This window comes from Suricata suricatta, chromosome 12, assembly GCF_006229205.1.
Source record: "Suricata suricatta isolate VVHF042 chromosome 12, meerkat_22Aug2017_6uvM2_HiC, whole genome shotgun sequence".
Taxonomy (NCBI): Eukaryota; Metazoa; Chordata; class Mammalia; order Carnivora; family Herpestidae; genus Suricata; species Suricata suricatta.
This window is the reverse complement of record NC_043711.1, coordinates 64,146,491-64,160,061: the sequence shown is the minus strand read 5'-3', so window position 1 is coordinate 64,160,061 and position 13,571 is coordinate 64,146,491. Positions and strand designations below refer to the sequence as shown.

The following is a 13,571-nucleotide window of genomic DNA, read 5'->3' as shown; positions in this document are numbered from 1 at the left end:
AGCCAGGCAGAGAAGGACAGAAACCATATGTTTGCACTCATAGGTCTAGCAGGAAAACAAGAGAGACCTAATGGAGAACCAGGGGGAGCGGAGGAGGGAGAGAGAGTTGGGGAGAGAGAGGGATGCAAAACTTGAGAGACTGTTGAATTCTGAGAATGAACTGAGGGTTGAGGGGGAAGGGGGAGGGGGGAAAAGAGGTGGTGGTGGTGGTGGAGGGCACTTAAGGAGAAGAGCACTGGGTGTTGTATGGAAAACAATTTGACAATAAAATATTATGGAAAAAAAATTAAAAAAATAAAAAAATAAACACACACACACACACACACACACACACACACACAAATAAAGAAGAGTTTATGCTTTCAACCCCCAATGAGGCACAGACTGTGTCCACTTTTTCTGTTATAAACACAGCCGTCTACTCCTACTCCTGTTTCTTACCGCGTTGATCCAGGTGGCTTTTTAGACAGGAGTAACCTGGGGCCTCCATCTCTCACAACTCTTTGCATTGCTCTTTCAGATGGCAAGTTTGGTGCTTACATGCAAGTCCACATTCAGAATGATGGACCTGTGACCGTAGAGTTGGAGTCTCCGGTGCCTGGCGCTGCTGCCTCCGACCCGAAGCAGGTAAGAGACTCTTGGGTCTGTCTCCTGGCTTTGGTTTCCGTGGAATCCCTGGAGCAGTTCTCAGTCTGAGGTGGGGTAAAGTTCACTGTAGTAACTTGGTATCTATTTTAATGCATCCCTTCCCAAGAATGCATCTGTTTACACTGGGTCTCCATGGTGCTCTGGTAGGCTGGACAGCACTTCTCCCTTGACTTTGGGTTCCATAGAACATGTCCTTTAAAAGAGCCCAGCTCGAGGGGTGCCTGGTTGGGTCAGTCAGTAGAGCGTCTGGCTTCAGCTCGGGTCAAGATCTCACGGTTTGTGGGTTCGGGCCTCGCATCGGGCTCTGTGCTGACAGCTAGCTCGGGGCCTGGAGCCTGCTTCAGATTCTGTATCTTTCTCACTCCCTCTCTCTCTCTGACCCTCCCCTGTTTGCGCTGTCTCTCTCTGTCTCTCATGAAAAAAAAAAAACAAAACATTAAAGAAAATAAAAGAGCCCAGCTCTTCCTCTGGGCTCCTTTCTCCTGTGAGGTGCATTGGCGCCTACACACCACTGGGTGGCAGCAGAGTAGTGGCATAACTCCACTGAGCCCTGGACTGGCCTGTTCGCCAGTTCAGAATGGTTACCTGGAGTGGGTTTTGTTCCAGGTGTGGGTACATCTGTCATGAGGTTCTTTGTAAATCTTCATTTTTATAAAGTACTGTCTGACCAGGATTTGCTGCTAGCTCTCTAAGCTTTGAGGAAAATTTTTAATTAAAATAGAGAAAGGAAATCTGTGATAGTTCTTGCCACCTGAATGGTTCTTATAGATGCTTAACACTTCTTAAGGCTTTAATTCATGTGGCCACTTAGCCTTCAAGTAGGCAGAGGAGTGAGAGCTGAAGGGACATTTCTTTTCACTCTCTCCCTCGCTATGAAGTAGAATGATGCAGTAGGTGCAAGAAGTATTATAGATATGACCTGTTCAAAGTTATAATGTTTTTTTCATTGATATTTATTGAGTAAAATTTATCTTTTGAGATAACTCTTCAGAAGAATAGAGTATGAGAAGATAACAGAGTCTATAGTCTGAATCTTTTTTTTTAAAGTTTATTTTATTTTGGGAGAGAGAGAGAGAGAGTGCATACATACATGCAGGTGGGGAAGGGGCAGAGAGAGAGGGAGAGAGAGAGTCCCTAGCAGGCTCTGCACTGTCAGTGGGGAGCCTGATGTGGGGCTCGACACCGTGAACCCTGAGATCATGACCTGACTGGGAACCAAGACTTGGACACTTAACCAATTGAGCTACCAGAGCTTGAATCTTTATACAAAATGTCTGAAATCTACACAGTCCCCTGTCCAGCCATTGGGACAGAGGACTAAGGCTCTGTAAGCCTTACCAAACAGTTTATGTGAATTGTTTTGTGCCTGTTTGCTAATAAATTCTTACCTCAGATATCAAAGTCTGCGTGTATGGCAGAAGCTGATCGGAGATTTGCTGTCAGTATAACCGGATCCCCGTCAATAGGAGGATAGCAGGCTCTCATCCATTTTGTTATCAACCCTATTGTTACCAACCAAGAAGGACCCAATATTCTTGCAAAATCAGACTTGAGTAGGTCAATTCACAGCTTGCAGCTGATGGTCCTCTTAAATTCAGAAAGCTAAAATGAAACTCCTGCCACCCTACCTCCAGAATGTTCCTTCTGTTTTCTTTTTTCCTAAATTAATGGGACTGCCATTTATCTTGTCATCCAGGCCCAAATCTGGTGTCCTCCCAATTTCACCCCTGCCTTTCCCAATACAGTTTCCCATATGCCAATATTGTTCTCTGCTTTTTTTTATGTGTTAAGTAATTTAATCTTTATCAGTAGGTATGATGAGGAAGTTGAAGCACAAGCTTAAGCAGTGGCTTAAGGTCTCGTAGCTGCTAAGTGGCAGAACTAGGATTCAAACCCAGTTTTAAAAATCAGAAAGCAAAAAATTATTGCCTAAAATCTGAGGTCACTTGACATTGTTTTTGAAGAGCAATCTAGTAATCTCTGAACACTTGCCACCTTCCATCCTTTTCTGGGGAGAAATGTCTGTGGTTCCTGTGCATTGGGGGCCATGGTTTATTTTTATATTTTATATTCTTACTCAGTTTCTTTAAACTAAAAAAATAACCAGTTTACCTATGGGTGAATTTTTTTTTTTTTAGTTAAGCTGTTGTCATTTTTACTTAGGTCAAAGTTATAATTTTTAAGGGGAACATAACCTTTCTTTCTTGTTACTGATTCTTTGGATTGATAGCGAAGCAGGAGCACTTCTGACGTGGTAGAGTGCTGGACTTCAAAGGTAATAATTGAGGTTCCTGGAATTACTGACATTAAAGAAAATCACAAATGAAAAATCTACATGAAAATTTATTTTGAAATGATTTGAGACTTAAAGAAAAGTGTCACAGTTACCAAGTATACTTTACCCAGCTTGGACTGACTTTACTGTCTTACATAATTATACTGATTGAACATTGAGATTAAAATTGATATATACCATTAAGTACACTACATACCTTATTTAAATTTCACTAGGTTTTTTTTCCCCCTCTAATGTCCTCTTTCTATTTCAGGGTGATCCCACATTGCACTTAATTGTCATTTCTCTTCTCTAATCTGTGACAGTTCCTCAACCTTTCCTTGTCTTTCATAATCCTGATAATTTTCAAGAGTACTGATATGTTGGTTTGTAGAATATTCCTCAATTTGGGCTTTCTCTGTTTACATTGAGGTTATATATTTGACAGGAATAGCAAATGGCACAAAAGTGATATGCCCCTCTCAGTGCATCATCAGGAAGTAGATGAGACTGATTTGTCCTAGTATAGGTGATGCAACCCTTGATCATTGGGTTAAGATGAAGTCTACTAAGTTTCTCTGCCCTCCATGGGATATTAACCTCTTCCTCCTTGTCTGCTCTCTTGCTTGTTGATAGCAGACGGTTGTCTTTCTGCTTCACAGAGAAAGAAGCCATAGGATGGCATTGACCCTGCTTCTCCATCCCTCTCTTCCTACAGAGCTGCCCTGCTCAGTGTTGAAGCCAGCACCTCCCCTGGGCCAGGACCGGCTCTATAATTTGTGGGGCCTAGTGCAAAATGAAAATAATTAAAAAAATAATAAAGAATTTCAGAATGGAGACAGCAGAGCAGTAAGCCACGGGTGGGCCTTTTTAAATGCAAGGCCCTGTGGGACTGCATAGGATGGGGCCAGATCAGCCTGGACTGTGGTGCCCTCCCCAGCCTCCTCCCTTCCTGGCAGCCTCCAGTAAGCCCCTCGTTGTCTTGTCCAGTCAGTGTGCCTTCCTTACTCATCCATCTGATTACCGTGGCTTTTAAATATTCCTAAGCATTTCCAGTTGAGAAATGCCTCTATTTCCCTTCTTCTTGGTGCCAACTCCGTGTGTACTGTAACCTGCAGAGGCTCTTGCCAAGGCCCCCTGAGCTCCATGTTCCCTGATTCCTGGGCTCGCAGGCCCTGATGACATGACCACTCAGAAGTCTTGCCACTGTGACCGCTTCCTCCTGGATGTGCTCCTGAGCCTTGTTTTCTGGGACAGAAACCTCGTTTCCTGGTTTTCTTTTTGCTTCTGGCTACCCTCTTTGGTTTGGTTTGATTGCTGTTTTGTAGTTCTGATTCATTATTCTACTTTGACTCTACTTGAAGAAAATTTTCAGTCAAGTTTTTTTTTTAAAATCCTAAATGTCTTTTTAGAAGTGTTAGCGTAATACATTATATGTTTAGGATCCTCAATCTTATTTCAATTAGTACCTCCTCTTTTCTTTATAACATAAAAACATATAGAAATGTTTTTTTTTAAACATCAAATGAGCCATCCTAACTTATTATAGTAAGAAAGCCTTTTTTTAAGGTTTCTTTCTTTCTTTCTTTTTTAGAGAGGGAGAGTGAGTGAGTAAATGAATGGGAGAGGGGCAGAGAGAGAGGGAGAGAGAGAATCCCAAGCAGGCTGTGCACTGTCAGCACAGAGCACAGATACAGGGCTCAAACTCATGAATCATGAGATCATGACCCGAGCTGAAATCAGGAGTTGGATGCTTAAATGACTGAGCCACCCAGGTGCCCCCCTCTTTTTTCAAATATTTTATTTTTGAGTAATCTCTACACCCAATGTGCCATTTGAATTAACAACGCTAAGACCACGAGTCTCATGCTCCACTGATTGAGCCAGCCAGGTGCCCAAACAAAGTCTTCTAGTTATTTCTGAGTCTGTCTTTAGGCGCTTCCTTTTCAAATGGATGAATTGTGCTGTATCAGTTTCATTTGTTTTACTAGTTAACTGGCCTGAGAGTCTCAGATCCTGCAACAGTGCACAGATCTGTGTCTTTCGCTCTCCAGTAGATGGCGACAAGTAGGCATGGAGGGCTGTTGAGATGGTGGGTGCCGGCCTTTGCCTAAGGTCTTTCTCTGCCTTTCCATTCTCAGTAAGAAGGGGGTTCCTCTGTGGGCACACAGCTAATTTGTTTGCTTTTGTGTTGGCAGGAAGACCACAGCCAAATTCTTTTCACTGATAGAAAGGCATGCCTTTCTATTCTGGGCTTTTATTTCTAAGTGTTTTATTTTCTCAGTATAACCCAACTAATAGTGAAAACTACATACACTATAGAGAAGGAGTTGTTTTGGCAAGTTTTTAAACACAGGTTCTTTTTTAAACATTTTTTTTAATGTTTTTTATTTATTTTTGAGAGACAGAGAGAGACCATGTGAGCAGTGGAGAGTCAGAGAGAGAGGGAGACACAGAATCTGAAGACAGGCTCCAGGCTCTGAGCTAGCTGTCAGCACAGAGCCCAACGTGGGGCTCGAACCCATGAACCATGAGATCATGACCTGGTTCCTTGTTTCTTGTCTGTCCACCCTAAAACTCAGGCTCCCTTGGTCTTGTCCACCGCCATGCCCTGGAAGGTGAGCCTGCGGTGTGCCATGGGCTGGTGAGCTGTACTCTCTGCAGATGTCCTGGTTCTGAGAAGGCCACTGCTGTTGCGGTCAAGCCGGCAGGCTTCCCAGAGGATTAGGGGTTTTCCCTGGCCTGTGGAGGGGCGAAGGCATTCTCGGTTATTGTTTCCAAACTTGCACTTCAGCTAGAGTAGATTCTTTTTTTTTTTTCTTTTCTCTTCTTTCTTTCTTTGTTTATTTTTAATTTTTAATTAATTAATTTATTATTTATTTATTATTTATTTTTTAAATAGTTTATTGTCAAATTGGTTTCCCTATAACACCCAGTGCTCTTCCCCACAAGTGCCCTCCTCCATCACCACCACCTCTTTTCCCCCCTCCCGCTTCAATCTTCGGTTTGTTTTCAGTATTCAGTAGTCTCTCAGGTTTTGCGTCCCTCTCTCCCCCCATCTCTCTTTCCCTCTTCCCCTCCCCCTGGTCTTATTTCCGTGAGTCCCAGAGCTACTTACTGCTAGCGAAGCCTGGCCTGGTGCAGGTGACTAGTAGTTTGCTTGCCTTAACTAGATCTCTGCTTTCTTTTGGAAGTGCCCCTGCAGCCTCTGCCCGCTTTCTTATGGCTGCATTGGCAGCATGCCCTGTGCACTTATAGGTTGCCGTGTGAGTCCCACGTTATGTTCTGACGGTGAGAAGAAGCCGGAAGAAGAGCCTTATGTGGCTCTGAAAGACATATTTCCAAAGGGAACCACCAGACAGAAGCTCTTTTCCTTGTTGCATTCTTGTGGAAGAACATGATTCTGGTAGGAGCATGCTGATGGTTACCTAGAAAAGATTCCTGGAGCCTGAGATCTTTTGAGGGTGGCTAGATATTGGGCCAGATATTCCTGTTGGTGGAAGGTTAATCTTGCTCTTGTTTTAATTTAAATGCCCTCCTTCCCCTTTTTTAAAATTAAAAAAAATTTTTTAATGTTTATTTATTATTGAGACAGAGAGAAACAGCACATGAATGGAGGAGGGGCAGAGAGAGAGAGGGAGACACAGAATCTGAAGCAGGTTCCAGGCTCAGATTCCGACGCAGGGCTCGAACCCACAAACTGTGAGATCATGACTTGAGCTGGAGTCGGACGCTTAACCGACTGAGCCACCCAGGCGCCCCTAAATGCCCTTCCCCTTAAGTGGGAGATGTTTACCTGGGCTTCATGTAGATGAGGTTGCACGTATACATGAGCAGATGGGGAGGGATATTTTGTAATTAAGGAGCTGTCCCCTGAGGCCCAGAGCCCACCTAGTCCATAGTGCCATTAGTTATTTATATTCTCATTTATTTAGTGTACTTGAAACCCTCACTTAATTGAAATACTAGAAGGAGCTGGAAAAAATGAACTTTGAAATACACATCTTTGAATTAGCTCACGTGTGTATTGACACATTGCTGGGGTAAGTTGACTAGTGAAAAATCTTACCAGCGCTTTTAATTTTCTGCTTGTCTGAATATCACCATCATTTCACATATAACTTTCTCCCTAGACGTGTCTTATCAGCAAGCATCCATCCCCCTGCCTGGGGACCTTGGAATGCCTAGCTTGAGACATGCATGACTTCTGTGGGATCAGAAAGAAGTATATAGGGTAGAGAGATGGGTGGGGCAAAGAGCTCCATTTGGTTTTATTTATTTGTACTTCCAGAGATGAGGTACCTTTTTAGTAATACGTGCTATGGAAGCCAGAAGGTGAAATGGCAGACAGACGAGGACACAGGTTGCCACCTGTCACGGGTACAGAGAGGCAGGCTTTTCATTCCTGCATGTTCCACTTCGAGGTTCAAATATAATAAGAATAATTTTGACAATAAGGCAGAATTACATTGATGTCCATGAGTCTGTTCTCATAGAAAAAAATTTATTTAATGTAGGTCTTCCTTTTTTATTTTGTTTTAAAGGCTCAATTTCCCAATTTCTGTTGGTTTCATCTCAGCTTTTGCATGACCTGAGCCAGGCTCGCCTGTTGACTTGCCGCAGGAGTGTGCTTCCAAGTCTGGCTGCCAAAATGGTACCCCGATCCTGTCATTTATTCCAGTCATTAGTTCATTTTGTCACACTGATTTATCAAACAGATGTTGATGAGAGTCCTGGTTTGTTTATACTGAAGTGTTGCTAAAACAGATGCAGAAACCTAGCTAGAGCTTCTTCATTGTTTTTGTTGTCACTGTGTTCATCTTTGTCCCGGTATCATGGTGGGGATGCTGGTGACCCTGAGGTCTGGGACTTCGTCAGCCACACAGAAGGCTCACGACAGGACAGGGCTGGCACCTGGCCAGATCACTTGGGCTACAGAAATCGCCCTCAGTGTGGTTTCTTTCAGTGTGAACACTAACTTTCCTGAGTTAGGAAAGCAGCATAACCCTCTGGGGAGAAAGTTGGGTGTGGAGGCTGAGTGGGCTCTTGACCTCCCTCAGCCCTGCCTTCCACTCACCAGCAGCCACAATCTCTACTGAGTCCCATCAAGTGTGTGTGTGTGTGTGTGTGTGTGCGCCCTGCCCTGGGTGTGCAGACAGAAAGGTTGGGAGCCTCGAAGATGTTTCCCTGAGGGCTGGCTTCTTCCTGGCTGGGGAGCTGCAAGGCATTGCTTTTGACTTTAATTTGTTTCCACATAGATGATTGTCCTGAGTTTGGTACACCATAGAATTAAGAAGAGGCCTTTCCAGGATGCCTGGGTGGCTCAGTCAGTTAAGCATCTGACTCTTGGTTTCAGCTCAGGTCATGGTCTCATGGTTTGAGAGATTGAGCCCCATGTTGGGCTCTGCACTGACAACATGGAGGGTGCTTGGGATTTTCTCTCTCCCTCTCTCTTTGCCCCTACCCTGTTCTCTCTCTCCCTCAAAATAAATAAATAAACTTATAAAAAAACAAACAAACAATAGAGGCTTTTCCCAGAGCCAGATGTGTCATAGCTTGAGGGCCCATTGGCTGATGGTTAGATTGGTTTTCATCTTACCTTCTTAAATTCATAACATGTTACTGAAATTGCAAAAATTGAAAAGAGTTTGTTCCCTCCTAGTGAAATACAGCTGGTAGGGGCACCTGTGTGTCTCAGTTAGTTAAACATTGGACTCTTTTGAGTTTTTTTTTTCTTAAAGTTTGTTTATTTTGAGAGAGAGAGAGTGAGTGGGGGAGGGATAGACAGAGAGGTAGAGAGAATCCCAAGCAGGCTCCATGCTGACAGCATGGAACCCAATGCTGGCTTGAGTTCACGAACTGTGAGATCACGACCTGAGCTGCAGTCAAGAGTCAGATGCTCAACCGACAGCCATCCAGGTGCCCCAAGCATTTGATTCTTTTTTAAATTTTGTAATTTTTTTTATTTTTGAGAGAGAGTCAATGTGAGCAGGGGAGGATCAGAGAGAGTGGGAGACACAGAATCTGAAGATAGGCCCCAGGCTCTGAGCTAGCTGTTAGCACAGATCCTGATGCGGGCCTCGAACCCACGAACTGTGAGATCATGGCCTGAGCCGAAGTCAGACGCTTAACTGACTGAGCCACCCAGGTGCCCCCCAAGCATTTGATTCTTGATCTCAGCTCAGGTTCAAGTCCCGCATTGGGCTCTGAACTGGGCAGGATTCCTACTTAAAATATATATGGCTGGTAAATTAAAAACGATGATCCTCTCTTCTGTCTTTGACACATAAAACATTTGTAATCTTCAACTAGGCTAAACAACTCTCTCAGGGCAATGATGGGTTAGTGCATTTAAAGTTTAAGGGCTTTATTTGCTTATTCCTACGTATGAATTTTGGGAAGATTCTTATTTTAATCTAATCTTATTTATGGACGTGTTAAAAACACAGACTCCTTACCTTACTGACTTGACCTGCCAAAGATTAAGTAGCATTTTTTTTTTTTTTTGATTCCCAAAGGAGGGAGGTAAAGTTTATCCTTTCATGGGTTTATACTTTGAACACAGCAATACTTTAATTATAGAGACTCAAGATTTTAATTGGGAATTTTTAGCTTTTTAGCTAATTTATTAGGAGTTTCATAGTCCTGGATAATTGTAGAAAAATATTTGGCAAATCAGTGGTGTTTTGTAGAAAGTCTTGTTCAAACATTCACATTACTAACAGAAAAAAATGATGTGGAAGGGGTAGAAATAAAAAGTGGGCTTTCATCAGATTCCCAGAAGGCCCTAAAGAAGTGAAGGCACTGGCAGGCTGGGGGCTGTTGTGTGCAGGATTCCATTTTCTCCTTCCACCAGAGTCACTCAGGCTGGTAGTCGTGTTCCTCTGAGGGCTTCAAGCCGCCCAGGGCGTATATTAAAATGCAGAGGTTTGGTACATGTTGCCCCCTCCCCCTGCTTTTCTGAACCAGAGTTCCTGGCAAGTCTAGATGTGGAAGGCTGAAGAGTAGCAGATTTATGCTTTTAACTAGTTCTTTTTGTGTTCTTCAAGTACAGTGATATTTGAGAACTACTGGACCAGAGGAAATTGAACATTGCCATTTTTATCTGCTCTGGGCTTTCGTCTCTCTGGACCAATCAACCTGCCCCCCCCCCCCCCCGCTCCCCCCCAGCTGCAGTATCTAAAAATACTTTACAACCTGTGTTACTGCAGCTGCCAGGAAGCAAGAAAGCTGGCTTGATTATTGAGGTCACATATGAGGCTGTTCTTATTCATCAGTGCCCCTCAGTTCTCACCACCCCCCATACACACAGAGATGATGAAAATATTCCCAGAGCATGGTGCCTTCCTGACACAACTGCAGTGTGTCAGGGAAAAGCCGATCGAGAACAACATTAGTGACGGGTGCTGGGCTCCTCTGCCGAGTGACACTGAGGCACGTGCTGGTGGAATCACTTGCTTCTTAAGAGAGGAGCCCCATGTGTGGATTGCCCACTGGCTGGATGAGCTTGCCTTTTAAGATTTTTGGTTCGAAAAGCAGTGTATAGTTCTCTAGATTTTTTTTGGGTATGAGACATGGCTTACTCATTGGTTGATTTATTCATGGGACTTGAATAAAAACCCAGGGTGATCATCACCCAGGCCTTGGCTGGGAGAATCAATTTAATGGAAGGCACGAATATTGAGGCTTTGTGGGCAGTTGGCTAATTATTTACTTTTAAACACAGGGGACATTGTTAGGGGTTCATATTTTATGATGTATTACTTGTTAAGTTCATGGTAAAAGCTTTTCACATTAAGCTATAGGGTTAGTTTCCTGAAGATTGCTTACTATTTTTTTTCCCCTCCTTGTGTTCCTGGTCATCCACGTGAAATGAATTCCTTCCCTGTCTCCACCTGGTGCTGCCCCCCTACCATCTTTTAAGATCCATTTCAGATACTGCTTCATTCATGGTGCTTACCTCAGGGCCCCTCCGAGCAGGCTTTTCCTGCCTCTGAATCCTCATTGCATGGTGTGGCACTGGTCATGTAGTGGTTAATGCTTTTAATCATTTGTTAGTTTGTTTGCTTGTTTATCCACCTCCCCTCCATATCCACCATGTGTCCATCCATCCATCTACCCACTCAACTATCCACTCACCTACCCCACCTGCTCCTCCATCTGTGCAACAGGTGCTGATAAGGGTGCCTGCGGTGTGCTGGCCTTGCATGTAAGCACAGCACTGAGCTGGCATGCGCCCTCCTGAAGCTGAATTCTAGTGAGAAACATACAAAACCACCGTAATTTAAAGTTGTGATGATGTAAAGAAATCAAAACAGGGAGAGGTATAGAGAAAACTGTTGGGGTAGGGACTACCTTAGGTATGAGGGCTGGGGATGGAGGTGGAGCTGAGAGCAGGCAATGAAGCCTGGGGGAAAAATGTGCTTGATGGAGGGGCAGCAGGTACAGAGCTCTGGGGCGATCAGTGGAAGAAAGGCCAGTGTGGTCCGATCATGGAGGGTGTCAGGGAGAGGGTAGGACAATAAGGGCAGAACTGTGACCCAGGCCTAATGATGCGAGGCCTTGTGGCCCAGGCAGTATGCCTGATGTTGTTGGAACTTGAGGGCATTTCTCCGTGTTTGTGGATGTGGCTGAGCTGGACTGTCGTGTAGCCGGAGAAGGGGAGGTGGGGAGAGCAGTTAGGAGCCTGTGCAACAGGTAGATGAGAGACCTTGAGAGAGTCCAGATGTACTTTAGATGCTTTTGACCACTCTGGTGTTCTGCCTTCCACAGCAAGGCTTCTCTCTAAATGATTCATGTTTGAATTCCTTTCATATGAGGGTTTGAGCAGTAGGACATACTGTAAAGTCTAACCACCCACAGTTCACTACAAGAAAGACCCCATTTCTGCCTCCAGTGTAGGACGGTGAGGAGATTCCGTGGCACGAGTTTCTTTGAGTTTCTAGGATGAGATCAGACATTTAGACATCAAGGGGTATGATACTCACCCCTGGTTCTACGTGATCCTTGGGCACAGTCTGGACATAAAGCCAGAGCCTCTGTTTGATGATGTCAGACAACAGAAAAGGCCCGTTTCAGGGATTTAGGTTCCCTTCTTCGAGTCAGCATGAAGCCCCACGTTTCTCTACCAGCCAGGTTTCCCCCAGATGCAAACCACTTGAATTATAAAAAGAAATCATAAAAATCCCCAAAAACATTCATGTTGAATTTGATTTACATGTGCCGTTTTAGCTCATGTCGTCAGGACATTTTCTAAATGTAAGTGTTCAGAACTTGTCAGAGGAGAAGGACTTATTTTGAGAAAAGTATGTTTCCTGGTATTCATTGATTTTGAAAATTATGGAGGTAATTGTCAGAGGGTGGCAGCAGCTCCAGAGGCCGCGTGGCCGTCTGGGGCTGGAGGAGGCTGTTGTGCCGGGTGGACATGAGTGTACCGCTGGCTGGCACCAGGTCAAGGGGTTCCTGATCGCCACTTTCTGCCTGCTTTGTTCCACCATCTTACTTATTTTCGTCAATACGAAATGAGAAAGAATAGCACTTCTATTAGGATTCTTCACATTAAATGTACTCCTTTGACTGTTCTCCATAAAATGTGAAGTCAATTTCTTTTTCTATTTTTAAGCATGAAAGTGGAGCCCAGAAGCCTCATTTCTGTGTCGTGAAAAGATAGAAGTTTGTGGCCTTGTTTCCACCCTGCACTCCTCCTGCTCAGGCAGGGACAGGGTGCCCACAGAACGCCCCCAAGCAGTGGTTCTGTGCAGGAATCGCAGCGCTGTCTGACTGCAGGGAGGGCAGAGGCTGTCATTAATGTTGGTGGTGGCGTTGTTGGGTCACGAACCCTCAGGGGATTGAGTACAAGTCCTATAAAATTTCATTTTAGAATCCAGACTAGGTCTGGTCTTATGCTCTGTGGCTTCTTTTTTTTTTTTTCTTCCTTCTTTTCTTTTTTTCTGTTTCTGTTGTCCTTATGCCCCCTTCATTTTCTCTTGGGAAGAATCTCCTGTTAATTGTTTTTTAAATCTTGTGCAAGCAGTGTATTAACTGGAAAGTACCAATTTAGAAATGTTATTTTGTTACTAGTGAGTTTTTATAGTATTCCTTGGTAGGAAGTTATTTTTATAGAAGTCCTTTTCCTGTCTTTAAATTTTCTCCTGTGCCCATAATATGCCATTTTTATATAAATTTTTGTTACACATAATATGTAAAATCGGTATCCTTTTAAAAAGTCAGAGTTTAAGATATACTAACGATGATTATGACTATAGTCTCTCATTTCTAGCGGTAGCACCATTATTAAGTTTTATGCCTTTTCTTGCAGACTTAATAAAAATATGTTTACTCATAGAATATATATGGTATCTCTGGGAGTGTGTATATCATAAGATTTTTTAAAATTATGGTAGGTGGGTGATGGGTACTAAGGAGGGCACTTGTTGTGATGAGCACTGGGTATTGTAATTGAGTGATGACTCACTGAATTCTACTCCTGAAACCAATATTGCACTGTATGTTTTTTCAAAATATTTATTTTTTGTGAGAGAGAGTGTGCACACGTAAGCAGTGGAAGGGCAGAGAGAAAGAGAGAGACAGAGAGAGAGAGAGACAGAGAGAGAGAGAGAGAGAGAGAGAGAGAAAAGCCCAACTAAGC

The 13,571-nt window shown here is 43.7% G+C and overlaps 1 protein-coding gene across 3 annotated transcripts in view; it reads left to right on the top strand.

The window, feature by feature from the left end:
• Positions 1-13,571, top strand: part of DTD1 (D-aminoacyl-tRNA deacylase 1) — a 185,305-nt gene that overhangs the window by 38,618 nt on the left and 133,116 nt on the right. For all 3 annotated transcript variants that reach the window (XM_029919121.1, XM_029919123.1, XM_029919122.1), the window contains one exon: positions 521-627. In XM_029919121.1, coding sequence (XP_029774981.1) covers positions 521-627 — 107 coding nt within the window. The remainder of the gene's footprint in view (positions 1-520; positions 628-13,571) is intronic.